This window comes from Oncorhynchus tshawytscha, linkage group LG16, assembly GCF_018296145.1.
Source record: "Oncorhynchus tshawytscha isolate Ot180627B linkage group LG16, Otsh_v2.0, whole genome shotgun sequence".
NCBI lineage: Eukaryota > Metazoa > Chordata > Actinopteri > Salmoniformes > Salmonidae > Oncorhynchus > Oncorhynchus tshawytscha.
In genome coordinates, this window is record NC_056444.1 from 49,439,736 (window position 1) to 49,467,493 (window position 27,758).

At 43.4% G+C, this 27,758-nt stretch overlaps 1 protein-coding gene across 2 annotated transcripts; it reads right to left on the reverse strand.

Moving 5' to 3' along the window:
- kif5aa (kinesin family member 5A, a) lies at positions 1-26,725 on the reverse strand. 2 transcript variants are annotated; one of them, XM_024375221.2, is made up of 29 exons: positions 26,112-26,725; positions 19,852-19,939; positions 19,476-19,549; positions 19,075-19,179; positions 16,709-16,757; positions 16,544-16,599; positions 16,289-16,376; positions 15,400-15,524; positions 15,047-15,151; positions 14,429-14,577; positions 13,371-13,519; positions 12,865-13,049; positions 12,143-12,211; positions 6,857-7,063; positions 6,460-6,606; positions 6,069-6,257; positions 5,504-5,621; positions 5,352-5,413; positions 5,148-5,257; positions 4,877-4,978; positions 4,697-4,757; positions 4,463-4,534; positions 4,234-4,338; positions 2,954-3,170; positions 2,628-2,793; positions 2,434-2,516; positions 2,216-2,243; positions 1,982-2,067; positions 1-1,853 (listed from the first exon to the last, which is right to left on the reverse strand). In XM_024375221.2, the coding sequence occupies exons 1-28, from the start codon at positions 26,238-26,240 to the stop codon at positions 1,989-1,991; spliced, it is 3,117 nt and encodes a 1,038-aa protein (XP_024230989.1). In that variant the 5' UTR covers positions 26,241-26,725; the 3' UTR covers positions 1-1,853; positions 1,982-1,988. The 2 variants fall into 2 exon arrangements, with proteins under 2 accessions (XP_024230989.1, XP_024230988.1); XM_024375220.2 differs by having other exon boundaries at positions 5,127-5,257.
- Positions 26,726-27,758: the final 1,033 nt, after the last annotated feature.

A 27,758-nucleotide genomic window follows, 5' to 3' on the forward strand; every position in this document is an offset into this window, starting at 1 on the left:
TTCTTTGGACATGATTGTCTTTAATAACTTATTTCGGTAAGGGTTTATTTCTGCCAACTACAACACAATGATTCACATATTTTAATGAGTATATACAGAAATATGCATGTCGCACGATGAATCACATAACGAGCATATAGGCCTACAGAAATGAATACATACAGTACACATTATGGTTCCCTAACAAAGTAATATTAAGTGGCTAATTTCCTTTCATTTAATCACATACTGATATGCTGTTATACTTACAAGTTGAACAATATTATCACATATGCTAAAGTCAGACAGTGACACACTATTGTACTATAGACTGTAGTACAATTTCTCAAACATGTTACACCCAAAAACGACCTCAAACGGGAATCAAAACAGTCATCGGGGGGCAAGCCTGGTTCGAAATCATTCAGTCTTTCATGTATCCAAGTGGAGGAGGTTATGAGTCTTCGATCACTTAGCAATTTTGTGGTTAAAAAGACCAGACATAGGTGGCCCCACTACACACTGTTATCAATCAGAGATCCTGAGATGCTGTAGGTTCCAGTCATATTGTTGATATTGGTAGACCGACATGTGGGTCAAAAGGTCTGTTAGATAGACCTGTAGTCAACACTGTACAGTCAAGACTATAGTCAGTGTACCAACTCTATACAGTGCAATACTTGTCAAAAGACCAACACAGCTCCAGCAACTGCTGGTTCTCTCTGTCCCGATTGGCTGATCAGGATTCTGACTGAGAAAACACAGCAGAGCACTGGAGAGTAACGTAAAGCTGATATTACTAACATGCCACGTTTACTATAAAATCAAAGTCTTTCAAACCCATTTCTGGTGGCAGCTCAGTTGGGAGAAGTTTGAAAACACATTCGGATGGTGTTTCGTGGTACATTGAATCACTTCACTTTTGACATTTTTATAGAGGTTGAGAAATGTTTGGCGTGATTTTGTTCCCTGTAACAGAACACAGAGAGAACCGCTTGTCAAAATGCATTTTTTGAGGAGCAGGTAGAAGGGCCCCTATTTTAAAATAGAGACTATCTGATCAATAACCTCATGCTTTACTTCACGAAGAGGAATCTTTGTATAAACAAACGAGTTCACTGGACAACATAACAGCTCGCTTCACTGCCTACAATCTACTAATATAACAACATATTGGAATCAGTTTTGGAAATGACGCCAAAAGTTGTATCAGTAGAGCTAGAGGTAGGAAATACACAGATACTTCTATATGTACACACATGGCTGGGTGTTATGATCATGTGAAATCAGCTGTTGTTGTTTATTATTAAGGCTGGGTTAGACTCTAAAGGCCATAGAGCACGGCTGAGTTACACATGCCTCAGTACTGTCTAGACAATGACATCATACAGCGAGTACAAAAGCATCATAAACTCTGCATGACATCTGTAGCGGTTTATCCCAGTTCATAGAAAAATTGAGTAACGCTGTCATGAAACATGCACAGATTCAGGTTGGCTAATTGGCTAGCTGGGCAACATGCAGAGTGAGATCCTTTGTTTGTAAGCTGACAAGACGTCTTATAGGAGCGATGCCAGGGCATGGCTATGACGACGCTCTAGGTCAGCATTACGATGCCACTGTCGAGTAAAGTGGGACAGTACATACACAGACACAGTGCTGGTCAATACCCATACAGGAGTATACACTACTATGCGTTCTAATCACAGGAGCGTATGAGTGGGTGGTCACCATTGGGAGCATGGGGCTGAGCTATACAGTAAGACTTGGGCTACAGGGGGGGGCATCATTGGCCATGTACGGGTGCAGGGGAGGGACGCTAGACGGCTGCATGCAAATATACGGGAGAGGTACTGAACACAGTGTTCGGCCATCTGTGGAAAGAAAAGGAAATCGATCGTTAGGAGACAAGTTGCAAACAGGGGAGAGTAATTCATCCCTTCGGCATGTGTACTGATGACATCATTTGCGGCGAGTTAATGTGTGCATGCGTGTTAGTTACCATGTCATTAACTTGCAGCGGTCTCCTGCTGAATGATGTAGAGTCTGCCTGGGTCGTCCACCTTACTGCCACAGTGCACATCACTCCTACACACACACACACACACGATTCAATACTGTAGTGTGGGAGAAGCAGCAGTTGTAGTAGTACTAATAGAGTAACAAAAGCTAGAAGTAGCAATTAGTCTCATTGTAAGACTTAAACAATATACAGGTGAGGCGCCGATATGCTTACCTGTTGTCATTGACGTCTACGGTGTTTCCTGTTCATGAATATAACAGAGAAGAGTGAGCATTAGTGTGTATAAAAACAAAAAAACTTACTTTCCTGACAATCAATAACCTAATTACAAGCTGTTAGCTAGTGTAACATATAATGTACAGTAAAACAAAAACAGACCTGGTGGCGTGATGGTGGGTGATTGTTTGAACTGTAATGGCTCTGGGACTCACCGTTATCCCTGTCTATGTTGAGTGGGTAGGACTCCAGCATGTCTGCGGGATTGACTGCTCTGTAGCCCAGCGCCGTGGACACTCTGCTCAACACAGACAACAGGACACAGTCACACCGAAGTCTAATAACACACCAATACAAGTCAACTATTCCAAGCTAAAGGAACTTAACACGAGCGTGAGATGGGACTCACGTGTTGGTCGGTACGGAGCTGATCTGAGAGATAGGTGCCGTGGTCTGTTCTGTGATGGAGCTCTGGAACAGGGCATTACTGTAGGTGTTGGCTGGCTCACTGGCACGCGTGTAGAACGGGTTGGTGGGAGAGCACACCGGCAGCTGCTTCGGCCGCACTGGTTTGGCTGCAGGATGACAGTAATGCTGAGGTCAATCAGTCAATAACGATTCCAAATCATTATTCATTTATTATTCCGTTGATCAATAACTGCCTATGTAGCTCTCCATCCAATAAATAGCGCAGAATCACAGTCAGTAGAGCTATATTTGGAGTGGGTGCGCTACCGATCTGTGCAGCATGGGGGCGCCTCAGAGCGTTCTTGGTCCTCATGGCTTCTTTGATGCGGTCCACTTCCTTCTGGTAACGACGCCTGTCGATCATGGCGCCCTCCTTGGCGTCCCTCAGTGCCGTCTCCAGGGCCTTAACTCTCTCAGCAGTAGACCGAAGACGTTTCTCCAGCTTTGGAAGCTCACAACGCAGATCTGCATTGTCACGAACCAGCTACAGAGAAATACAAAGAGAGAGAGAGAGAAGGGAGGAGAGAGAGAGAAGAAAAAAAAAGAGTGACACAAGGGAAGAGAGATTTATAGCAGGGAATACTGATTGATCAGGGGTGGATAAGGTAAGAGAGGGCGGGTTGAGACTGGGTGACGCCAGTTTGAGAGAGATGAGGGGAGATTGTGTGAACAACAGGGAAGGAGAGGAGACTGCACACTGACCTTGACATAAAACGGATGCGTTTCATGACTCATCAAAAGTGACATTTAGCCACACACGCCCGCTTTCTTTCAATATTATTGTGTCCCCTGAGTATCTTGTATCACGGAGGTATTTTGAATGGAAATGTTTCTTCTCTCATAACCCGTAGCATGAAATCATGTAAACATTCAAAGATAAATACACGGTGTAACCTTTCCTCTTTCGGTTCATGCCAGACTAAAACAGCTCAGAACCTGTCAGATAACACGTGATAACGTCTCTGTGAGTACGGCATCACACGAACACACACATTCACACACGGCTCACTCTTTTCCTCTTTCAAACATCTCTGATGTACAACAACAAAGACCGCCAAGAAAGAGAGTGTTAAGGAAGCATCGAGCTGTGTGTGTCCCTTATAGAAGCCTTATGCGTAGTGCCAAAAGCAGAGGGACATTTTAGGTTCAAAAATATATATATACAGAAGAAAAGGGGGACACCAAGCCTGCTGGGAGATGGAAGCGAAGGAGAAGCGAGGGCCTGTACCTGCCGGGTGTGCTCTTAACACACAACAACAGAAATTCAATACACACACATCCATGCTCACACACTAAAAAAAACACAAGAACAAGAGGTGAAAAAGAGACAGAGACAAGAGGAGCCAAGGGTAGAGGGCTGAGTGTGCGAGGGGGTGGGGGGCGGTGAGAAAGGAACGGGGAGGGGGGGGGGCGACGGTAGGTCGCGATGTAGGACCATGGTGGGTGTTCACACTTGGGAAGCAGGAGAGAAGTTCCTGGTGTGACCAGTAAAGCTTTTACTTCATCAAAACAAGTCAGAAGACACAACTATCCTGTGAGGCTCTCACCTGTTTGTGAACCTTTGTAAGCTGGTCCAGGTTATTCTCAAGAAAGGAAATCTTCTGTTTCTGGGTGCAAGACCCCCCACTGTCATCAGGCTCCATTTCGGAACTCTGTGGAGGAAAGAAAAGAATTGGAACAGAGAGAAATAACGGGAGAGATGAAAGGGGGGAGGTTTAGTGCCCTGCATAGTGATTAACAGGGGGCATCTTCTGTCTTTCGCCATCTCTAGCTCACTTTTTTAACCCGCGACGTGAGGTCTTGAACGAACAGCTTGCGCAGGTTGTGGAGGGTCTGGAGCTCCCGGGCCTGAAAATAGAGATGGAGAAGAAGAGTAGTCAAAGGGAGGAAAAAGAGGGAGAAAGTGGAGAAAAGAGAGGTAGATGCAGAGAGAAAAGAAAAGAAGCAGATGGGGCGAGAAAAAGAAAGAGAGGAGGGTTCTGAGAGCGATACAGAGAGAGGGCCACTCACGACGGTGTCCTCCAGCCCTTTGAGGTCCTGCTTGGTCTGCTCATGGCGTTCATGCAGGAATCTGACAGGAAGAGAAAACCCATTGACATCAGCAACATCCAAATCAGAATACATTTCTTAACTTTGTGACTACACGTTGTGTCAGTGTGTGTGTGTGTGTGTGTTTGTGTTCAGACTTACGACAGTTCCTCCAGCCGCTCGCTCTTGCTGCTGTCCACGCTCTTCAAACGGTCAAAGTCGGCAAGAACCTGAGCCAACTCAATCTGCAGCTTCTGGTTATGACTGAGAGAGGGAGAGAGGATCATGTTTAATAAGAGAGAGAGAGAGAGAGAGAGAGAGAGACAAAAAAAAAAATATATATATTTTTTTTTACAGTGAAGTGAATATTTTATTTTTATCTCATCAACGGCACATAAACTGAGAGGGTTACAGTAGTCTTGATGACACTGACTCAGTGAGGTCATCGATGATCCTCTGCTTCTCGTTGATCTCATCCCGCAGACGGGCCATCTGCCTTTGCTGGAGACCACGGTGAGAGTCCCCCTGCTGCCGAGGAACCTTCTGAACCACCATAAGGAAAATAACAATGTCCGATTCCTTTCATTTTTGCTCGTTAACAGGTGAAACAATTAGCATTATTGGAGTCAATGTTTACCTTGACGTTACCCTCCTCGGTCTCACCCTTCTCTCCATCCTTCTCCTCGAGCAGAGAGTTATCTGTGACACACAGAGAGAGATGTGTAAGGTCTGGTTTCCCCACCCGGGGCCTGTAGCCTGGCTGATGTGAGGGTGGATGGTGTGTGTTACCCGGGTGCTGCAGCTTGGCCAGCTCCTCACTGAGGGAGTCGTGGCTCTCCTCCAGCATCCTCTTCTTCTGCTCAACACTCTGCATGTACTCCGTCAGAGAGCGGATCTTCGTTTCATGCTGCGAACGGCCCGCACAGAGTCACTTGACGCACAAGCACTCCCATCGACACAGCTCATAAAATGTCTACACGTTTTGTCAACGACGTGACGGAAGAATGCATTCATTGTGTGCGGCGGTAAAGTGCGTCTATGTGTGGATCAGAGGAGGCTGGTGGGGAGGAGCTGTAGGAGGACGGGCTTCATTGTAAATGGCTGGAATGGAATCAATGGAACAGAGGCATAACGTGTGGTTTCCACATGTTTGATACCGTTCCATTGATTCCATTCCAGCCATTACAATGAAGCCCGTCCTCCTACAGTTCCTCCCACCAGCCTCTTCTGGTGTACATGGTGTCAACATACCATATGTATTTATATACATGTGCTGTGTAGAGTAGAGTATAGTCATTCGAACTGGTTGTGATGTTTGCGTACACTGAGGTGCCCAGTAGAGCTGGAGGCTGACCTGTGAGATGAGGAGCTGGCAGGAGGAGAGCTCGCGGCCCGTCTCCTCCATCTTGCGATGACACTCCAGCTGCAGGTTCTCCAGCTGGCGACAGCGCTTCACCATGGACTTGACCTCCGACTTGATTTTGCTGATGTAGAGACGGGCCACCGTGAACTCCTCCTCGATCGCCCCGCTGATCTCCACCGGCTGCAGAAGAGTGAGAGAGAGAGAGATTAGAGGATGGGGGAGAGAGGGATTGAAAGAAAGGCTCACAGGGTGGGTGAGAGATGGAGGGACGAGGGGGATGACGCGCCTACTGTGTACAAAACCGCTCTCTCCCTCTGCCCATCTATCTAAGGATTCTATCTCAGTGGCTCCAGAGGGGCAGTAGGAGATGGAAGTAACTCACCAGCTTGATCTCCCCGTTGCCCACGATGGTGCTGAACTCACTGAGGTCCCTCATCAGGCCGTTGAGGACGTCGGCGATGCGCTTCCTCTGCTGACCACTCACTTCCTGCATGTGGGATAGCTCCGCCTCCAACTCCATCAGATTGGCCTGCACAGCAGACAAGAAAGTTGGACAAGATGATTGAACGGGGGCAGAAAAAAATACAATAGATAGGCTACAGATTTACTTGTGCAAAAATCGAATCAAAATGATGCCGCCACGTCGGCAGAGCTCTGGTCATTTCAAGTGGAGCAATGAATCCATAAAGCCCACAGACTTCATACAACACTTCATAGAAAAGCATTGTAGACTTTATGTCCATTCTATGCCTTGTATTTATATGCCCTGCTGAACCCACCATCTTCTGGGCCAACTGGTCGGCCAGCAGCTGGTTCTGCAGGCCTTTCTCCTCCACCTCCAGGCTCTTCTGGTCATAGTTGATGGCCAGCTCCTCAAGTGCCTGCAGCACCTCCTTCACCTCTGTCTTGGCACAGTTGCTCTCCACCTGCAGGCGGCCCAGCTCCGCCTGCACCTTGTCCCCATCCCCACGGGATGATGCCAGCAGCTAGAAGACAGAGAGAGAGACGATCACGTGAACACAGCCTCACAAACATGATCATACATAGGAACACAGTACACATACTCAGACAACACACAATATTCGTAATATTCATATTTTACACAGTACAACCAGACACAAGACACACACACAGATGGATGGCCTGGATTTAGAATTGGCATTTGAGTCATCCCCTGCTGTTGCTATGACAACTGTTCACAATTGAAAGATATCTGCTGCCTCACTGAAAGGGTAGGAAATATATCAGATTATTAACTATATTTAGAGTAGATATATTGAGGATTCCAGGTTATTCGTTTGCTTGGTTATAATTCTACAACATCTTCTGTATAGGCCTACTGTACATCCCCATAAGATGTCACCGCTACCATAAGGTGACCAGATTTCTGAAATTAAAACCGGGGACATTTCCAGTTCGGCGGTCAATATATCATTCAAATATCCAATGTTATTATCTATGAAATTTTTAAAAAGAGGGACAATTCCGGTTTCACGTATTTAGTCTAACAGGCACACTGTGATAGAAAAAAACAACTACACACTACAGATAAGACAGAACTGTCCAATCTGAACAGCCATTCAGTGGTCCTGGTGGCCTGGGTAGAATAAGAGCAGAAGAGAACATGAGCAAAATTGAGAGAAGAAAAAAAAGACAATAGTATATGTGAGATACTTAACATAATAAATCATTAAGATGATGATGAGATTGGTAACTACATAATATACTTATACCAACCTAATCTGTATATTTCTTAGAAGAATGTATCTCCTTCAGGATTGCTATGTCTTCGGCCAGCTTCTCCATGAACTCCTGGCAGAGGAGGTTGAAGTTTGTCTTTACAATAAGCATGGCCTTGATGGTAGGAACAGTGAACCTATTTCTTGCTGCTGTCCATAGATCATTCATTTAGGAGAACACTCTCTCGGCTGGTGCTTTACTTCCAGGTAAGCACATGACAACAGACGCTAATCTAGCCACGTTAGTGTGTGAGACGTCGTTCTCTTTGAAGTAGGTAACCCTTTAGGAACTCTTGCAATCCAGTAACCTCGTCAAACAATGCATCCTCATTGATGGCCACAATGGGGCATTTTTCCTGCAGTGTGCCTGCTGCCTTCTGGATGTCTTCACGCTGAGGTTGCCTTTGTAAAAAGGAGACAATGTAAATATTTTAGATTATCTGTGTGCTTTCACCATGCTTGCAAGTAGTTCACAGCCGTAGTGAAGAATGATTGGGATGTTTTGAGAAAGCTCTCTTTTGACATGGCTCCATTGTCCTCCAGCTCTCTCGGAAGTCCTCTGACCAAAACTGGAATGAAGTTGTCATCACGTCTTGCAGTCAATTTTGCCTCAATGTTTCTCAGAATTGCAGCGGACTCGGTCCTGGCCTTGAAGCCTCTTGATCGTGCCACCGAATACGGCCATGGACAAAGGCCAGCCAATGTTCAGTCAGTGGATCTTCGAACATTGTTCGCAGGACAACAGGGCATTTGTCTTCAGAAAGGAAAAAAAGGATTTCAACGGCACATACATTTTCAGCGCTCTTTCTAGAGCAGGGAACACGGACAGCCAGCGAACATTTCTGTGTCCTAAAAAAAAGCTCTTCAGTCTTTCTACTCCAACAGTGAAAATGTCCAAATATCTTTGTGAGCAGGTACACAACATCAAGGGGAATCATATCCAAAGCTGTTCTGGCCGTGTTATGAATGATGTGAGCAGGTACTCAACATCAAGGGGAATCATATCCAAAGCTGTTCTGGCCGTGTTATGAATGATGTGGGCAGGTACTCAACATCAAGGGGAATCATATCCAAAGCTGTTCTGGCCGTGTTATGAATGATGTGGGCAGGTACTCAACATCAAGGGGAATCATATCCAAAGCTGTTCTGGCCGTGTTATGAATGATGTGAGCAGGTTCTCAACATCAAGGGGAATCATATCCAAAGCTGTTCTGGCCGTGTTATGAATGATGTGGGCAGGACAACCTAAGCCAATCACCTCCCACTGCAGAGCATTTTTAACTTTGGTATGGACATTGACCCTCCCCAGCTGGTATTTGTGTTGTCGGCAGAGAATGCCACGACTTTGTTTTCCAGGTTACATTTTTTTAATGACCTCCAGGACCTCAGCTGCAATTTCCTCTGCTGTTTCTCCTTTCAATTCAACAAAACCAAGCAGGTTTGTTTCCACAGATGGGTTGCCATCATATATCGTACAATATCTGACTAGTATTGGCAGCAGCTTTACATGTCCATGATTGGACGCATCAATGGACAGGGACACAAATTCAACCTGGTCTAGGTCCTGTGTTACCAAAGTAGTTGCCCATGATGCTAACACGTTACTCACTATGGCTTCACATTTTGTCCTAGCACATGAAAACTTCGGCTCATGAAGCTTCCGTGTCAGTTGTGCTGTGCAGCCCAGAGATCTGTAACTATGATTGTGTCGCATAGTGTGGTATGCAAAGACATCCCTCCTGCACAGCTAAATCATATTCTTCTTGGGAAGGCACTACCTTCTTGAAGAATGTGGTGACAGAGGTCATACCAACACGGGCAATCAGGGAGGCTTTATGCTTTTTCGTCTGTTGATGTTCTACCACTGCCGTTCGTCCCCCGCTGCCGATTGAAAAAGAGGAATTACAAAGGGTGCAGTAAACCATTCTATTGTCTTGACCTGAGCGTATAAATGGACATTGTCTCATGTCATTGTGTCACTCTTAACTTTTTCTACCTCCTCCAATCTTTCTCCTACTCTTTTCTTCACTCCTCTTCCTGCCTTTCCTTCTCTTTACCTTTCCACCTCACTCTTCCACACTCTCCTCGCTTCACTCTTTTTACTCCCTTCATCTTTCCTTCTCCTTCTCCAATCTGTAATAATAAATAGCACACTATTAGATAAACTACTTTGGTTAACAGATTCCCATTGCTTGCCTCACTTTTGTATTTTATCTCAAAAACATTGTTTGGAATAATAAATTGTCAGTCTCTGTAATCATATCTTTACCTTTCCTCCTTTTATCTCCTTCACTCTTCTTCCTATCCAGTCTTCCTCCTCTCCTTCCTCTCCACTCTCTAACAGTAAACATTATGCGAATGTTATCCATGAAAATGTCCAAATATATTTTCACACTACTTATTATAATGCCAAACCATTAAAACTGTAATCTACAAATAAATATTATCATAATTAATTGTGCATTCATTTAATATAATCATAATTTCAAAATAGCCTGTCCACTGCATGTTTACATGTGAACGTTTTTTAACCTAGCTACCATGCCAGTAGCTAGCTAACCTAACTAGATAACTGAGTCGACATAGCTCATGTTAGCTAGCATAACCTATTTAAAACCTTATAAAGCAGATCATCTATCTATATAATACATTGTGACATTATAACATCATTAGCTAGTATCTCAAATGATTTTAACTTACCTGGCTTGAAAAGACGTTTGTGGTGATGTTGTGGATTCACTTGACACTTGCTAAGCTTCTGGCGGAGTTTTCCACAGAAGTTTTCTCTAAAACTAGCTCGAGCAAGTAGTTAGTAGAAGAAGAGTGAATGAAGATTATATAGTGAGCAGCCCCCTCTGCTGGACAAAATAAGCACAACGCGATTGAGAGATCAACCGGCAGACTCTGCTGTCCAGTCTTTCTTGCCACGTAAAATATTATTTCACTAAAAACAGTCTGTTTTTAACGCAGAGTTAAAAACGAGGACATTGCCGGGGACAGGCCACCAAAAACGGGGACTGCCCCCGGAAAACGGGGATATAACCCAAGTTTTAGCATGGACACTTCCATTGAGGGCTTCCACCATTTTAAAGTGGCCAACAGGGTGGGGATTCCTATGGGTTGGGAGAGATCAGCCAATGATCAGAGCATTGTCTTCATCTTGAAATTGGGTGCTATGGTCTGTAAATGGCTTTAAGCTTTATCACTGCCATCCAGTGGTCACAATAAATGAATGACACACAAGATCTGGTTCAGGACTCTAGCGCTGCAGGTGGCAGTACATCACCAATATTGGCTGTACACTTTTTTCAAACACTTTAAAATGGAGATAGCCTCAATGGGTTTTGACTAGATGTTATACAGCTACGGTCAGAAGTGAGTTTTTCGTAGCTGGTTAGGAGAAATTATGTAGCAGGTTAGGAGAATTAGGTTAAGGTTAGGAAAAAGGTTAGATTTAGGGTTAGCCGCGTTGAGAACCAGGCTTCCCTAATCGGAAAGCTTGGTGAAGCCTGGTGAGATCAATGGCGCAAAGGAGTGGAAAACTCCAGTGTAAATCAGTGACGTTTTCGCAGACACTTCAAACCAATCAAACGCCTGGCTTGGGCAGAGCTCCAAAGGTGCTCAGCAGAGTCGTACCGTAGGAGCGGCAGTGCGTGACGATGGCCAGGAAATCGCAGATGAAAAAGCCTATCATTTTTGTGGCGAACCCTACGACTCTAACAGGAAACAAACACAACCTTTTGACAGGTTAATCGTCTTTATTACAACAGGACAACACACTGGCGGTCGGAAAACAGTGACGAACATAACACTCCTTCTACGGGCATGTGTGAGGAGGGTAAATGTAACATCCAATAAAAATGCAACCGTTGGAAGCCGGTGGACCATTGTAGCCGTTTCGACCTAACATAGAATTCTCCAGACCTCAAGGAGGTGTGATAACAAGGTTTTCGAGGTATGTCTACACACTTGGCGAAAATCCCCACATTTTCGCTGAACGTGCAACTTTTGACGTCACTTTGACATAAGCTGTATACCATCTACCCATGACTGCCTAAATGGCGCTGCCCGTGCTATAATGGCAGATACACAAAGGTGAGACCTCCTATGCCTCTACCACTACTCCCCCTAGTGCCCATTAACATAAAGAGCACTATATACTACGATAGCATTATACCAGCACGTATAGATTCAGGATCATCAAGATTTGTATCCCAATAAAAAGCGGACATATTTGTTAATAAGACCGTTGCATGAACGAGAGATGCCTAGACAGAGATACATACAGAGAGGGGAACCGAGTGTGTGTCAGGAGTGTGTCCTCACCTCATCCTGATCCAGCATCTGCTCCTTCAGTTTCTCAACCAACTGGCACTGCAGGTTGATCTCATCATCCTGTGGAGAAACACACACTTTGGTCACTTGGTCTGCTAGTGGAAATATGGACGTTAGGAACCCCTTCCTAATATTGAGCTGTACCCCCTATCGCCCGCAGAACAGCCTCAATTTGTTTCGGGCATGTACTCTACAAGGTGTCGAAAGCGTTCCACAGGGATGCTGGCCCTTGTTGATTCCAATGCACAGTTGTGTCAAGTCGGCTGGATGTCCTTTGGGTGGTGGACCATTCTTGATACAAACGGGAAACTTTTGAGCGTGAAAAACACAGCCGAGTTGAAGCTCTTGACACAACCGGTGCGCCTGGCACCTACCACCATACCCTGTTCAAAGGCACTTAAATATTTTGTCTTGCCCATTCACCCTCTGAATGGCACACATACACAACCCATGTCTCAATCGTCTCAAGCCTGAAAAATCCTTATTTAACCGGTCTCCTATCCTTCATCTACACTGATGGAAGTAGATATAACAAGTGACATCAATAAGGGATCCTAGCTTTCCCCTGGATTCACCTGGTCAGTCTATGTCACGGAAAGAGCAGGAGTTCTTAACGTTTTGTAACACTCAGGGTATGTAAATACCCTTCAGTGTGTGTGTGTGTGTGTGTGTGCGTATGGCGTGGTGTATGGTGTGTTTCAACAGGCCCTGACCTTGTCGTCCAGCTGCTTGTAGAGCTTGCGGATCTCCTCCTCGTACTTCTGACGCTCCTCCTCGGAGATGCGCACCACGATGGAGGAGGTGTCGTTGTCCAGGATCATCACGGGGCTCCGCTCCTCCACCGACTCCAGACGCACCACGTCCGCAGTGGTCCTCTCCGTCTCAGGAACGTTCTCCCCTGGAGGAGCATGAGGAGCAGACGCGTCAGCAGTCCACGTCAGCTCTTTAAGAGAATTGGCTTCCGATTCATCGGTCTAGCTTTTTCCAGGAAATGAAATGTCCGTGTGCCTTGCTCCCAACCTCGAGCAGAGTTCAAGGGAACATCAAGAATATGCATGACAAGCATGTCCTTTTTAAAGTATGTTAAGAGCATAAATTCAATCAACATTTAGGGGGGAGAAGAAAAAAAACTATCATTAACAATAAAACAAAGTAATAGACTGGGAATCCTCAACCATGATAAATGCTCTCCAGCTCTGTGTTTTACAGTACGTCTCACCGTTCCTCCAGCGGTTGAGCTCAGCCTCCAGCCTCTGAACCGTTTCCTTCATGGTTTTGTTCTTCTCCTTCTCCTTCTCGTACTTCCTCTTCCACTGATCAGCCGTCAGCTCCAGATTGACGGAGGCCGTGTTCCTGATGGTCTTAGCGCTGGAGGGCAGGGGGAACGTTAATGACATGAATGACATGTTGAAGCGGTGGCTTCGACAGCTTCTATTCATCGCACCAGTAATATCTGCATATTCAACAGCTTATACTCATCATACCAGTAATATCTGCATATTCAACAGCTTATACTCATCATACCAGTAATATCTGCATATTCAACAGCTTATACTCATCATACCAGTAATATCTGCATATTCAACAGCTTATACTCATCATACCAGTAATATCTGCATATTCAACAGCTTATACTCATCATACCAGTAATATCTACATATTCAACAGCTTATACTCATCATACCAGTAATATCGGCATATTCAACAGATTATACTCATCATACCAGTAATATCTGCATATTCAACAGCTTATACTCATCATACCAATAATATCTGCATATTCAACAGCTTATACTCATCATACCAGTAATATCTGCATATTCAACAGCTTATACGCATCATACCAGTAATATCTGCATATTCAACAGCTTATACTCATCATACCAGTAATATCTGCATATTCAACAGCTTATACGCATCATACCAGTAATATATGCATATTCAACAGCTTATACTCATCATACCAGTAATATCTGCATATTCAACAGCTTATACGCATCATACCAGTAATATCTGCATATTCAACAGCTTATACTCATCATACCAATAATATCTGCATATTCAACAGCTTATACTCATCATACCAGTAATATCAGCATATTCATATTGGAACAAGTGAATGTGAATACGGGTTAAGGAAATATTGCATGCTAAATCATTTGACTTCTGACATATTGGTACATTGGCCCTTTCTGTGGAGAATTGACAGCTGACACTGCTGACATGGTACATTGTCAATGCAGGGAGAAGACAAGATGGGGGCAAAGTGTTTGCTACCGTTGTCCAAACATCAGGGTGGACTTGGTCTCAGCGTCATTGAAGCTGGACGGAGAGCAGCAGATGAACATGGTGGTCCTACAGTTACCCCCCAGAGAGTCCTGCAGGATACGGGTCATCTTGCTGTCACGGTACGGCACGTGGGTTTTCTAGCAAACAAAACAGAGTAAGAAGGGACGAAGTGAGTAAGTGCACTCTTTCGAATAAAAGAAAAAGGGTTCCTAAAGGGTTCTTCGGCTGTCCCCATAGGAGAACCCTTTTTGGTTCCAGGTCTCCCAGGTCACCCTCTGTGGAAAGGGTTCTACATGGAACCCTAAAGGAATCTACCTGGAACCAAAAAGGGTTCTGCAAAGGGCTCTCCTATGGGGACGGCAAAAGAACCCTTTTAGGCTCCAGATAGCACCTTTTTTCAGTTGACGGCAGAGTAAAGCCAGGAGAAGGTAGGCATTGATAGGTATGTGTGGTGAGTTGGCATTGACCAGGATTCAGATGGGTTATGGCATGGATGGCAGGGAGATGATTGTACAGTGAGTTGGTACTGGTGGATGTGTGCAGGGGCTGGATCGACATTAGGGTGACAGGTGTGTAAGGTAGACGGCTTCACTGTCCTGGACTCACCGTCCCTTCAGCCAGTGCAGAGATTACGTTGCCCAGGGCTGACAGAGACTTGTTGATGTTTTTGGCCTCATCAAGAACGGCACCCGCAGCGCCCGTTTTGCTGACCTGAGAGAGAGAGAGAAAGGGAGTGGGGGCAGAGAGAGAGAGAGAGAGAGAGAGAGAGAGAGAGAGAGAGAGAGAGACTTAATTACTGACTGTGACTCAATGACCTTTGGAAAGGTCAAAAACCCCAGTGTCACTGTGCTTATAATGTCAGCTCTGTCACAATGGCATATGCAGAGTAGACTGACCCATAGTCTCTCTCACCTCAGCCCAGCTAGATAAACCAGACAGACAAGGATGTGAAGTCTTACCTTCTCACTACCAGCCAAGTCCACCAGGTAGAGTTTCCCACACAGCTTCTGCTCCGTCTCCACGTGCTCCTGCTTGATGTTGATCAGGAAGATGCTGTGACTGCGAGAGCTGTGCTCATTCATGTCTATGAGGAGGGAGAACAACACGGAGGCGATTGAGCATCTTCATGTCAATATGCACAACATCTAATCTAGTGTTTACAGAGATGGTTTTACATGTGGATTGTTTAATGAATGCTTTTCTGGTGAATTTCACTGATATAAGATTGAAATGATCGGTATGTTTTTTATTATTTTTTTATTTAACCTTTATTTAACTAGGCAAGTCAGTTAAGAACAAATTCTTATTTTCAACGACGGCCTAGGAACAGTGGGTTAACTGCCTGTTCAGGGGCAGAACGACAGATTTGTACCTTGTCAGCTCGGGGATTCGAACTTGCAACTTTTCGGTTACTAGTCCAACCACTAGAGTACCCTGCCGCCCCTACCAAACCCTTTTCAGGACAAAACTCATATCTGAATCCTTCTCCTGATGCGACCTACAGTCCCCCAGAAGAAGGGCTCGTGTTACTTATCTGTTCCTATCTTATTGCACCCACTATTTTACAGTGAGAGTATTACACCAGCCAGCAGACACCCAGGTGGACCATTGCAATTGTGAACATCCTTCAAATAGAGATGCTGCTTGTAAGCAGGATACGTGTGAGAAGAAGTCCCGTTATATAAGCCATATAACGAGCCACATGACCCAACTGTCGTGAGACACTTGACGAACCATGCAACTCTCCTGCTAGCAGAAAGACAGGGCGCTGGATTCACTACTAAAAAAAAGGAGACGGGTGGGGATGAAACGGAATGGACTAACGGAGAGAACGCTCTGAAGGCTTACTGGTGACGGCAACATGGCGGTTGTTCTTCCCCTCGTCAATGACATCCATGACCTCGTCGGGGCTGGACACAAAGCGCTCGGTGCAGCCCTGCATCACAGGGAAGGGGGGGAGGAGGGGGGACGACGACAGCGGAATGCGGTGATAAAAAGGGTTAATAATGAATATGCATACTCCTCTTCCCCTGGAAAACGTTAGGCACCGTTAGGAACGGACGTAGGTGTAGCTAGTGACAAGTGGGCATCGTCAGAACCCACCTTCACATATGGGATCTTGTTCTTATCCTCATGAACAGCCAGGTTAGTCTTGGTCACTAAAAGATACAGGGAACAACCGTTAGGACGGACCATTTTTTGGGGAGAAGATTTGGCTTTGTAATGGCATTAGATGTGGACTTGGTAAATAAAGAACTGTGCACAAACCATCCAGCAGATCCCGAATTTTGTCCATATAGACTTCAAAATATGAAACCTAAGCACAGGAAAGGGGAAAGAGAAGAAGAACCTCAATCAAGGCATCCATACCGTGGCTCCATGTAAGAGCACCAAGTCATTGCGGTATACAAACGGATGATTACTCTTACACTCTTAGGGAAAATAGGTACTATCTAGGACCTAAAAGGGTTCTTCAGCTGTCCCCATAGGAGAACCCTTTTGAAGAATCCTTTTTGGTCCCCGGTTAGAACCTTTTTGGTTCCAGGTAGAACCATTTGGCATCCCACGAGCCCACTGTGGAAAGGGTTCTACATGGAATCCAAAAAGGGTTCTACCTAGGTTTGTGGCGGTCATGACGTTAATGAACATAAACAGGTTTAGCATCTCCAGGCCTCCACACCTAGAGGCCTTAAGAAAATGTACATTTAAAAATGTCTAATAAATCAATTGAATACGATCAAAATAAATCCATTGTTTATTTTCGGCAGGTCTAAAGAAACATTAGGATATGAAGAGAATGTATTTCAGAAGAACAGAATATGAGTCGGCCTACTGTATGTTATCCGGCTATGCGCCGTGCCATAGGCTGTAGGCTTGTTCATTTAGCAGACAAGATATGCTCATAAGTCCGGTGTCATTATTTTACATTGTATGATTTTACAGTAAGAAGAATATAATTGAACTTAGCTGAATAAAATATACATTTTATATTTCCCATTCCGTAGCGAGTGTGCATAAGAAGTGGCTATGTTGAGCGTAAAAATGATCATTTCAAACAGGTCCTATACGTTTAGAATTTTTTTGGCAACTTTAGTTGTGAATGATGCAAACCTTAGAATCAGAACATATCAGAACATATATGGGCTGCATGATGCGACTGTAGGCCATTGATGATTTGAGAACGTCGCAAAAAAAGCTTGCGCTCTGTTCCTTGCCTCAGGTTGCACAAGCTGTTCTCTCATCAAGTGATACTATTTTCACCCATCTGACTATTCTCAATTTAATCTTGTCTTCACTAATATGTCAAATTTGTTTCGATTTTCAATGGCCCAATATCAAATGGGTCGGGGAAAAAAGACGTAATCTGTATGCACTCTAATAGCAAATGGAGCCCACATTTGTGCAGGTTCGTTTTTGACTCATGCCGGGTAAGCTACTCCGGTTATTTCACTTCAGCATGACAGGTGATATTCCGCCCAAACTCTGTATGCCATGGGCTCTCCAACCCTGTTCCTGCAGCTACCCAGTGATTAATTTGGGAAACTAAGTGAAATCTGTCCTTGGAAAATCGATAGCAAAATGTTTTCACAACTAAACATGTTTCATCAATCTGTTGACACCTCCTCTCTCTGCATGCTTGAGAAAGTAATGAAGGAGAGAGGGGAGGAGATGGAAATGCACGGTGGTGAGATATTCTGCCGATAACGGTAGCCTAATGTGACACCCTATTACTACGCTATTCAAAAACAAATACAAATACACTATAATTGTAGGATTCGTCTGTAAGCCGCACTGCACAATCAATGAACCAACAGCATCGCCTAGGCCTGTGGCCTACGTTCTCTCCTAGACGGGATAGAAAGTTTGGAGTGTGGCATCATGTAACCAGTCCTTCTAGTATGCATAATAATACAGTCCACACTCAAAGGCGATTACCAGAATTTGTTACATTTTGGAATATAGGCTAGATCAAAGACATCCTTTTTGACTTAAATCTTAAATCAGTTTTTGTGTATGATTTTCTGCCATTCATAATATGTGGTAATACTATGTACAGTATAACAGCACAATCCTTCTTTTTTTTCCCGAGGTTGGGCTCGTATGCATAAGTTCTAATGTTGTGTATGGGTGTTTTTGAATTAATCAAAGTGCGGTCCATTTCGTTGTTAGGCTTTGAAACAACACCCACAACGACCATGTGTTCCACTTCTTTCTTCAAATTGATTAATCACAGTGGAGTGAGTTTTAAAAGCACATACTTGCTTTGATGATAAGTGTTTAAGGAAATGTTTTATTGCATTTGCATTGATGTCAGAGTGGTTAGAGGGACAATAGAACCCTGAGTACCAGGCCTTTAGCGACCTGATGGTTGCTAGCGAGTTTGGGTACTACCAATGTCCAGAGTGCATAAAAGGAGATTACTGTGACCATGGTCACATGGAATCTTACTGGTATGATAGTAATATGGTCACCGCAACAGCCGTAGTTCTAACTGCAATAATGGTGCTCCTATGGGGTGCTCCTAAGGGGACAGCCGAAGAACCCTTTTGGAACCCTTTTTTCTAAGATTGTAAGGGATTCACAAAAAACGAATCATCCTATATATGGATGAGGAGATGGAGATGAATCCAAACCTTGATGTGGAACTCCAGGTTCTCGTCCATGCCAAAGATATGGTTGAAGATGTCCTCTGCAATCCTGGGGATGATGCCCATCTGATTTGGGTCATGCAGCTTCCCCTATAAAGACATACTGTACAGTCAGTCTCTGGAGTTTGAGAGGTTAATACCTGTTATACATATATTGTATGAATATTAAAATCCTCATATAATTACTAGCAGTATTTTTCCAATACCATGTACTAGATGGGGTGCAAATGCCCCCAAAGCAACATCCGGGGTATTACATTTAGATTGAAACCAAACGGGAGTCAAATTTATGCTGATTTATAGAGTTATTTCATAATGGGAGATCATCACTTTTTCAGAAGTATTTGAAAATACTGTATTATGCATATCATTGACTCCCACTGTACCTCCATGGTGTGAGTCTTGCCGGAGGCGGTCTGTCCATATGCGAAAATAGTGCCATTGTATCCACCCAGAACATCTATATAAACAGAGGGAAACCAAGATAATTTGAGGAAATGACAGAAATTAAAACAAATGTCTTCAGGCCTTCAAGTTTGAAAATAAGAAAGACACCAATAACCTATAAATAAATATTAAATATGAACACAGTTATGGGAAACAAAGGCCGCAAGTAGGCTACTAACGTGTGACGTCACCGACTGATTTAATCAATTGATGAGTCAGAACCTCACATTGACTTCTCTTTTGTCTCTCTAATACACCTCCATGGACTGTGTGGGGATGTTCATTCTGCCATTGTTGGCAGTATTTTTTCCTTACCCTTGACAATCTGTTTAGCACAGGTATTGTAGACCTGCTCCTGAGTGGTGTTGGTGGGGAAAACCCGGTCGAACACGTACGACCGCCCCTGGGAGACACAAAGAGATTAGGTCAGTTTTGTAAACCAAATACTGTAGCTATTTTTTGGAATGCACAGACCAAGATGAACCATGGTATAGACATACTGAAGTGGAAAATAACGAGGGACATTTTCTTGTCTCCAATTGTCTTTCCAAACAGCATTGTTATTTCATTTATATATCCCAAACAAACAAACCATGGAAATGCAATCAAGTTTGATCTTGGTTCCTTGTTTATGGATAGTAATAGATGATTTATGTATGTCGATCACTGAATAAATTAACGGGACAGACGAAAAAAATACGCTCAGGCACAATAAGGACAAAAATCCAAAACTGTCGCAAAAATAATCCTGTGACCTAGGATACAGAGTGTAGGTAATACTGTTTAATCTGTCCAGTGCTTACACAGTCACTATGCATGATCATTGACGATGATGAAACAGACTATAGGGAGGAGGTCCGAGACCTGGCAGTGTGGTGCCATGACAACAACCTCTCCCTCAAAGCCAGCAAGACAAAGGAGCAGATCGTGGACAACAGGAAACGGAGGGCCAAGCACACCCCCCATCCACACCGACGGCAGCCTGTAGTGGAGGAGGTCAAGGGAGCTTCAAGTTTCCTCGATGTCCACATCACTAAGGATCTATCATGGTCCACAAACACCAACACAATCGTGAAGAGGGCAAGACAACGCCTCTGCCCCCTCAGAAGGCTGAAAAGACTTGGCATGGACCCTCAGATCCTCAAAATGTTATACAGCTGCACCATTGAGAGCATCTTCACAGGCTGCATCACTGCTTGATATGGCAACTGCTTGGCAACCAGTACATCATTGGGGCCGAGCTCCCTGCCACTCAGGACCTCTATACCAGGCGGTGTCAAAGGAAGGTCCTAAAAGTTGTGAAAGACTCCAGCCAACCAAGACTGTTCTCTCTGCTACCACACGGCAAGCGGCAGCAGAACCAACAGGACCCTGAACGTATTCCACCACCAAGCCATAAGATTGCTAAATAGCTAGCTACATAGTTAACCAAATAGCTACCCAAACAATCTGCATTGACCCTTTTTGCACAAACTACATATTTAACCAAACAGCTACCCGGACTATATGCTTTTTGCACTAATGTATCACATACGCTGCTGCTACTCTTTACTATCTGTCACTTCATTCCTAGTTATATGTACAGTGCCTTCAGGAAGTATTCAGACCCCTTGATTTTTTCCACATTTTGTTACTGTCACGAATATTACCGAAGGTGGCTCCCCTTCTTGTTCGGGTGGCGCTCGGCAGTCGTCGTCGACGGTCTACTAGCTGCCACCGATCCTTTGTTCCGTGTTTGTTTGGTTTTGTCTAATTGTTTGCACCTGTTCATTGTTTGGTTGTTAGAGTGGTGTTATTTAAGTTTGTTTAGCCCACTTCTGTTTGTGCGGTCTTGTTCTTCTGTATTTTGTGAGAGGTGTTAGTGTTTTGTTGGGTTTTCTCGCTGTTGTAACGGCTTTCTTCTATCTCCTCCTCTGACGAAGAGGTATAGCAAGGACCAGACCAAAATGCAGCGTGATGATGATTCATGATATTTTAATGAAGGAAAAAACTATACATGAAGAAACTACAAAATAATGAAATGTGAAAACCGAAACAGCCCTATCTGGTGCAAACACAAAGACAGGAACAATCACCCACAAAACACTCAAAGAATATGGCTGCCTAAATATGGTTCCCAATCAGAGACAACGATAAACACCTGCCTCTGATTGAGAACCACTCCAGACAGCCATAGACCTTGCTAGATACCTCCACTAAGCCACACACCCAATAACTAACAAAACCCCAAGACAAAACACACCACAATAAACCCATGTCACACCCCGGCCTGACCAAATAAATAAAGACAAACACAATAATACCTCGACCAGGGCGTGACAGCTGTCCTGTTATTTACCCTAAGGGTACTATTTGTTTTAATAGTTATGCCTGTGTTGGGTAATACTATTTTGTTCTTTTTATTTTGGACATTAAAGCGTGTTTTTTCCCGCATCCTTTGCTCTCTGCGCCTGACTCCACACCCATTCACTCATTGAGAGTTACAGTTACGTTACAGCCTTATTCTAAACTGGATTAAAAAAACATGAAAAATCCCCAGAAATCTACACACAATGCCCAACAATGACAATGCGAAAATAGTATTTATTTTTTTGCAAATGTATCAAAAATAAAATACAGAAATACCTTATTTACATAAGTATTCAGACTATTTGCTATGAGATTCGAAATTGAGCTCAGGTGCATCCTGTTACCATTGATCCATTGAGTCCACCTGTGGTAAATTCAATTGATTGGACATGATTTGGAAAGGCACACACCTGTCTATATAAGGTCCCACAGTTAACAGTGCATGTCAAAGCAAAAACCAAGCCATGAGGTCGAAGAAATTGTCCGCAGAGCTCCGAGAGAATTGTGTCGAGTCACAGATCTGGGGAAGAGTACCAAAAAATGTCTGCAGCATTGAAGGTCTCCAAGAACCCAGTGGACTCCATCATTCTTAAATGGAAGAGGTTTGGCCGCAATCGAGGGAGAACGGCCTTGCTCATGGAGATGACCAAGAACCCAGTGGTCACTCTGACAGAGCTCCAGAATTCCTCTGTGGAGATGAGAGAACCTTCCAGAAGGACAACCATCTCTGCAGCACTCCACCAATCAGGCCTTTGTGGTAGAGTGGCGAGGTGGAAGCCACTCCTCAGTAAAAGGCACATGACAGTCCTCTTGGAGTTTGCCGAAAGGCACCTAAAGGACTCTCAGACCATGAGAAACAAGATTCTCTGGTCTGATAAAACCAAGTGTCATGTATGGAGGAAACCTGGTACCAACCATACGGTGAAACATGGTGGTGGCAGCATCATGCGGCAGGGACTGGGAGACTAGTCAGGATCGAGGGAAAGATGAACAGAGCAAAGTACAGAGAGATCCTTGATGAAAACCTGCTCCAGAGCACTCAGGACCTCAGACTGGGGCGAAGGTTCACCTTCAAACCGGACAATGACCCTAAGCACACAGCCAAGACAACGCAGGAGTTGCTTCGGGACAAGTCTCTGAATGTCCTTGAGTGGCCAAGCCAGAGCCCGGACTTGAACCCAATCAAACATCTCTGGAGAGACCTGAAAATAGCTGTGCAGCAACGCTTCCCATCCAACCTGACAGAGCTTGAGAGGATCTGCAGAGAAGAATGTGAGAAACTCCCCAAATACAGGTGTGCCAAGCTTGTAGCATCATACCCAAGAAGACTCGAGGCTGTAATCGTTGCCAAAGGTGCTTCAACAAAGTACTGAGTAAAGGGTCTGAATACTTATGGAAATGTGATATTTCCGTTTGAAAAAATGTGCAAACATTTCTAAAAAACAGTTTTTGCTTTGTTATTATGGGGAATTGTGTGTAGATCTATGAGAGAAAAAAACTATGTAATCCGTTTTAGAATAAGCATGTAACGTATCAAAATGTGGAAAAAGTCAAGGGGTCTGAATACTTTCCAAGTGCACTCTACATACCTACCGTGCCTTCAGAAAGTACTCATACCCCTTGACTTATTCCACATTTTGTTGTGTTACAACTTGAATTAAAAATGGATTAAATGTATTTGTTTTCTCATCAATATACATCCAATATCCTATAATTACAAAGTTAAAACTTATTTTTAGAAATGTTTGCATATTTATTGAAAAATAAATACAGACATATCTTTGAGTCAATACTTTGTAGATGCACCTTTGGCAGTCTTTCTGGGTAAGTCTCTAGGAGTTTTCCACACCTGGATCGTACAATATTTGCCCATTACTATTTTTTTAATTATTCAAGCTCTGTCCAATTGGTTGTTGATCATTGCTAGACAACCATTTTCAAGTCTTGCCTAGATTTTCAAATAGATTTAAGTCAAAACTGTAACCCGGACACTTGGGAAGATTCACTGTCTTCTTCGTAAGCAACTCCAGTTTATATGTGGCCTTGTGTTTTAGGTTATTGTACTGCTGAATGGAATTCATCTCCCAGTGTCTGGTGGAATCAGACTGAACAAGGTTTTCCTCTAGCATTTTGCCTGAGCTTAGATGCATTCTGTTTATTTTTTATCCTGAAAAATGTCCCAGTCCTTAACAATTACGAGCATACCTATAACATAATGCAACCACCAATATGCTTGAAAATACGGAGTGTTGTACTTAGTAATGTATTGTATTGGATTTGCCCCAAACATGACACTTTGTAATCAGGACAAAATTGAATTGCTTGCTCCATTTTTTGCAGTATTACTTTAGTGCCTTGTTGCAAACAGGATGCATGTTTTGGAATATTTTTATTCTGTACAAGCTTCCTTTTCACTCTGTCAATTAAGTTAGTATTGTGGCGTAACTACAATGTTGATCCATCCTCCGTTTTCTCCTATCAAAGCCAATTAACTCTGTAACTGTTTTAGTCACCATTGGCCTCATGTTGAAATCCCTGAGCGGTTTCCTTCCTCTACGGCAACTGAGTTAGGAAGGAAGGACGCATGTATCTTTGTATTGGCTGGGTGTATTAATAACTTCTCCATGCTCAACAGGATTTTCAATGTCTGTTTTTTTTTATTGTTACCCATCTACCAACATTTGCCCTTCTTTGCGAGGTATTGGAAAACCTCCCTGGTCTTTGTGGTTGAATCTGTGTTTGAAATTCACTGCTCGACTGAGGGACCTTACAGATAATGTGTGGGCTATAGAGATGAGGTATTCAAAAATCAGGTTAAACCCTATTATTGCACACAGAGTGAGACAATGCAACTTAATATGAGACTTGCTAAGCTAATCTTTACTCCTGAATGTATTTAGGCTTGCCAAAGGGGTTACGTTTTTACTAATTAGAAAAACCTAATTCCACTTTGACATTATGGGATACTGTGTGTAGGTCATTGAGAAAAACAAAATCTACATTTAATCCATTTTAAATTCAGGCTGTAACACACCAAAATGTGGAAAAAGTTAAGGGGTGCGGATACTTTCTGAAGGCACGGTATCTACTTCAATAACCTCGTCCTTGCACATCGACTCGGTACTGGTACCCCTTGTAACATAGCCACGTTATTGCTACCCATTGCAAATCTATTATTACGTTTGACTTTTCTGAAGCAGATGACACGTGGCCAAGAGCTTGACATGGCTGGTCTTGAAATGGGGAAATCATTCAGAATGTATTGTTACAGTTAAAGGATGACTGTTTACGTGTCCATTGTTCAACAGGCCTTCATTGAATATCACCCCCCATCCCCCTTTAGAAAAACCGAACAAAAGTAGCCTGAAGCTGACCCATTCACATCACTAGCAATGCAGACGCATCGTCACGAACATAAAATCACTGTCCAGAGTGAGGCAGTCAGTCTGGCACAGAGGTAGAGTGAGTCAGTTCTCAACAGGAGAATAATTATTGATCCTGTCCTCCATAAGCAGTTAGGGAACAGATTCTTGGCCCGCTGTAAAGAATTATGACTGAGGAGAAGGTCAGCCAAAGGTGTGTCCCTTAACGTCCTCAGTTAAACTCTAAATAAATCCACTCTCTCATTCCACTCGGTCCTGGCCCTGAGGAACCCAACAGTACTAGTAGGCCTGTCTGAGGAGGGAATGATTAAGCTATGTGGCGTACAATATGTATGTGGCATTTATTACATAGGCCTAATGCAATCCCTGCCTATACATTTAAAGTACCATTGCCATTACATATACGAACCAAAACATTACAATGAGAATAACAACAGCATATTGTTGCTAAAATAACATTCGAGCAATATTAGCTGTTGGCAGGCTATGTAGACCATCCATATAGGCGGCGGCCTGTAGTAAATATCTTGAGCCCATTTCCATTGAAAGGGGTTCATTTCTGTTATCAACAACCTAAGCAAGTACAAGGTTAATGTAAATTGGTAGGTTATTGGATATGAGGCCTGATATGTAGCCGCAGTAAATAAAACATGTAGGCTTATACACTGGGTGGAAATCAGAGCCGACTGCACTGAATGCTCAACTGATGCCTACGCAGTTTACAGAAATTATTACAGTCAGGTAGCCTAATTTTAATCACAAATTATTGCTATTGGCAGTCCAAACGAAAACAGAAAAAGTGAATAATGTATTAATGAGCATATCAGAAACAAAGTGCCTTACCCCAACGCTGACACTGTCATCTCCCAGAAATGTAGGAATAAATTGATCCCCACGCAGAATCTCCGATTGATTCAGAGGGCGAAAGCGACACAACACCTTGATATTACATTCGGAGGTTGCATCCGCCATTGCGCAAATTCAATTGACGGGGTTGGAATAAAATAGTCGAGAATCACAATTTGCAGGCCCAGTCGACTGTAAAATAAGTAATGACAGACCCGCTTGGATGCTACAAGATACGTCCTTAATTCTTATGTCTTCAAGGCTGAAAAAATATTGCAGCCCAGAGGTAAAGCTTGACAGTTAACTACGGAGGAATTACAATTTAAGAGACCAAAAAAAAGATGCTTCGAGCATGTCGCAGCAAAAAAAATTGCCTATGCATATAAACTCTAGTTAAAATCGCAGTGGGTTACATCATTGTAAGAATATACTATAACGTCGAATTCATCCTCTGGCCAAATCTTTAAAGATGGACGTAGTTCTCGGATGTTTTTCTTAGATGTTGTCGTTGTTAGATGATGGCACCACTAGGTCGGGCCTGTTGAAGGTGAGGCAGACTGAGGTATCGCCGATTTTGCGCTGGGACTCACTGTGTAGAGCGTAGGGCGTGGTCTGTCGCTTCCCCGATGGTACCCGCCTCAGCATCCACGTTATCCAGACACCGGATGTAGCCTATCAGCATCACCACCACGTTCTTCGCATAGGCCTATAACGTCTTATGGATGAAAGGTTTCATTGTTTATATGTTTCTTATTAAAAGCTATGAATAATGTTCCCTAAATCGCACAATTTCATTGCCGTTAACGTGTTTACCCCCACTTGCAGGCATGAATGAAATGTAAGCCCTAAAATCGCCTTAATTTATTTTCTATCCCCCATGAAGTCTTACTGGAATGTAAGCTCATCACATCACCGATGGGAAGCATTTGGAATTATTGATCAAAAGCTGAGTTTGGGCTCCTGGGCTTTTTCCACTGTCTCAAGCATGAATTTGCAAATAAGAGGTTTGCTAGATACAATTCAGTAGATGAAGCCTACTATTAGTTGCAAATACCAACACAAAAGAAGGCTCATTTTCTGTAAATAGTTTAATATTAAATAAAAAAGACTCCCATATAAAAAGAAAGCTACAGTCCACAATTCAATCTTTAAACATAAGTATTGAAAGCAAGGGTATGAGAAAATACTTAATTACAATTCCCCCAAAAATTCACAATTCATTGTTGTCTCTCTAACAATATAAAATCAAAATAAAACACATTAGCTGTACATATTTACAAATCTCCAAGTGTAGAAATTGCATAATCTGCTTCTTTTCATTTTATTTAAATACAGTAAGAGATGCCAGTATTATTGGGCTGGCAGATAGTGTACAGAGCAAAGCGATTTGAAGGACAAAGAAAGTATAACTCTATCCCACCAAAAATACATTGCGTTACAAACCCACACAAGATGGGCAAAAAATTATGTATAAAATAAATACAACTACTGATCGATATTGTATGCTAAAAAACATGGAAAATTATATTTCTTTTATACTAATACAAATTGTTGAGAAAGAGATTGTGTTTAACAAATGTCACAACATATTGTAATGGCCATCTCAGTCTCTGGACTGGAATCCCGTTGAAAATCTGTGGTTAG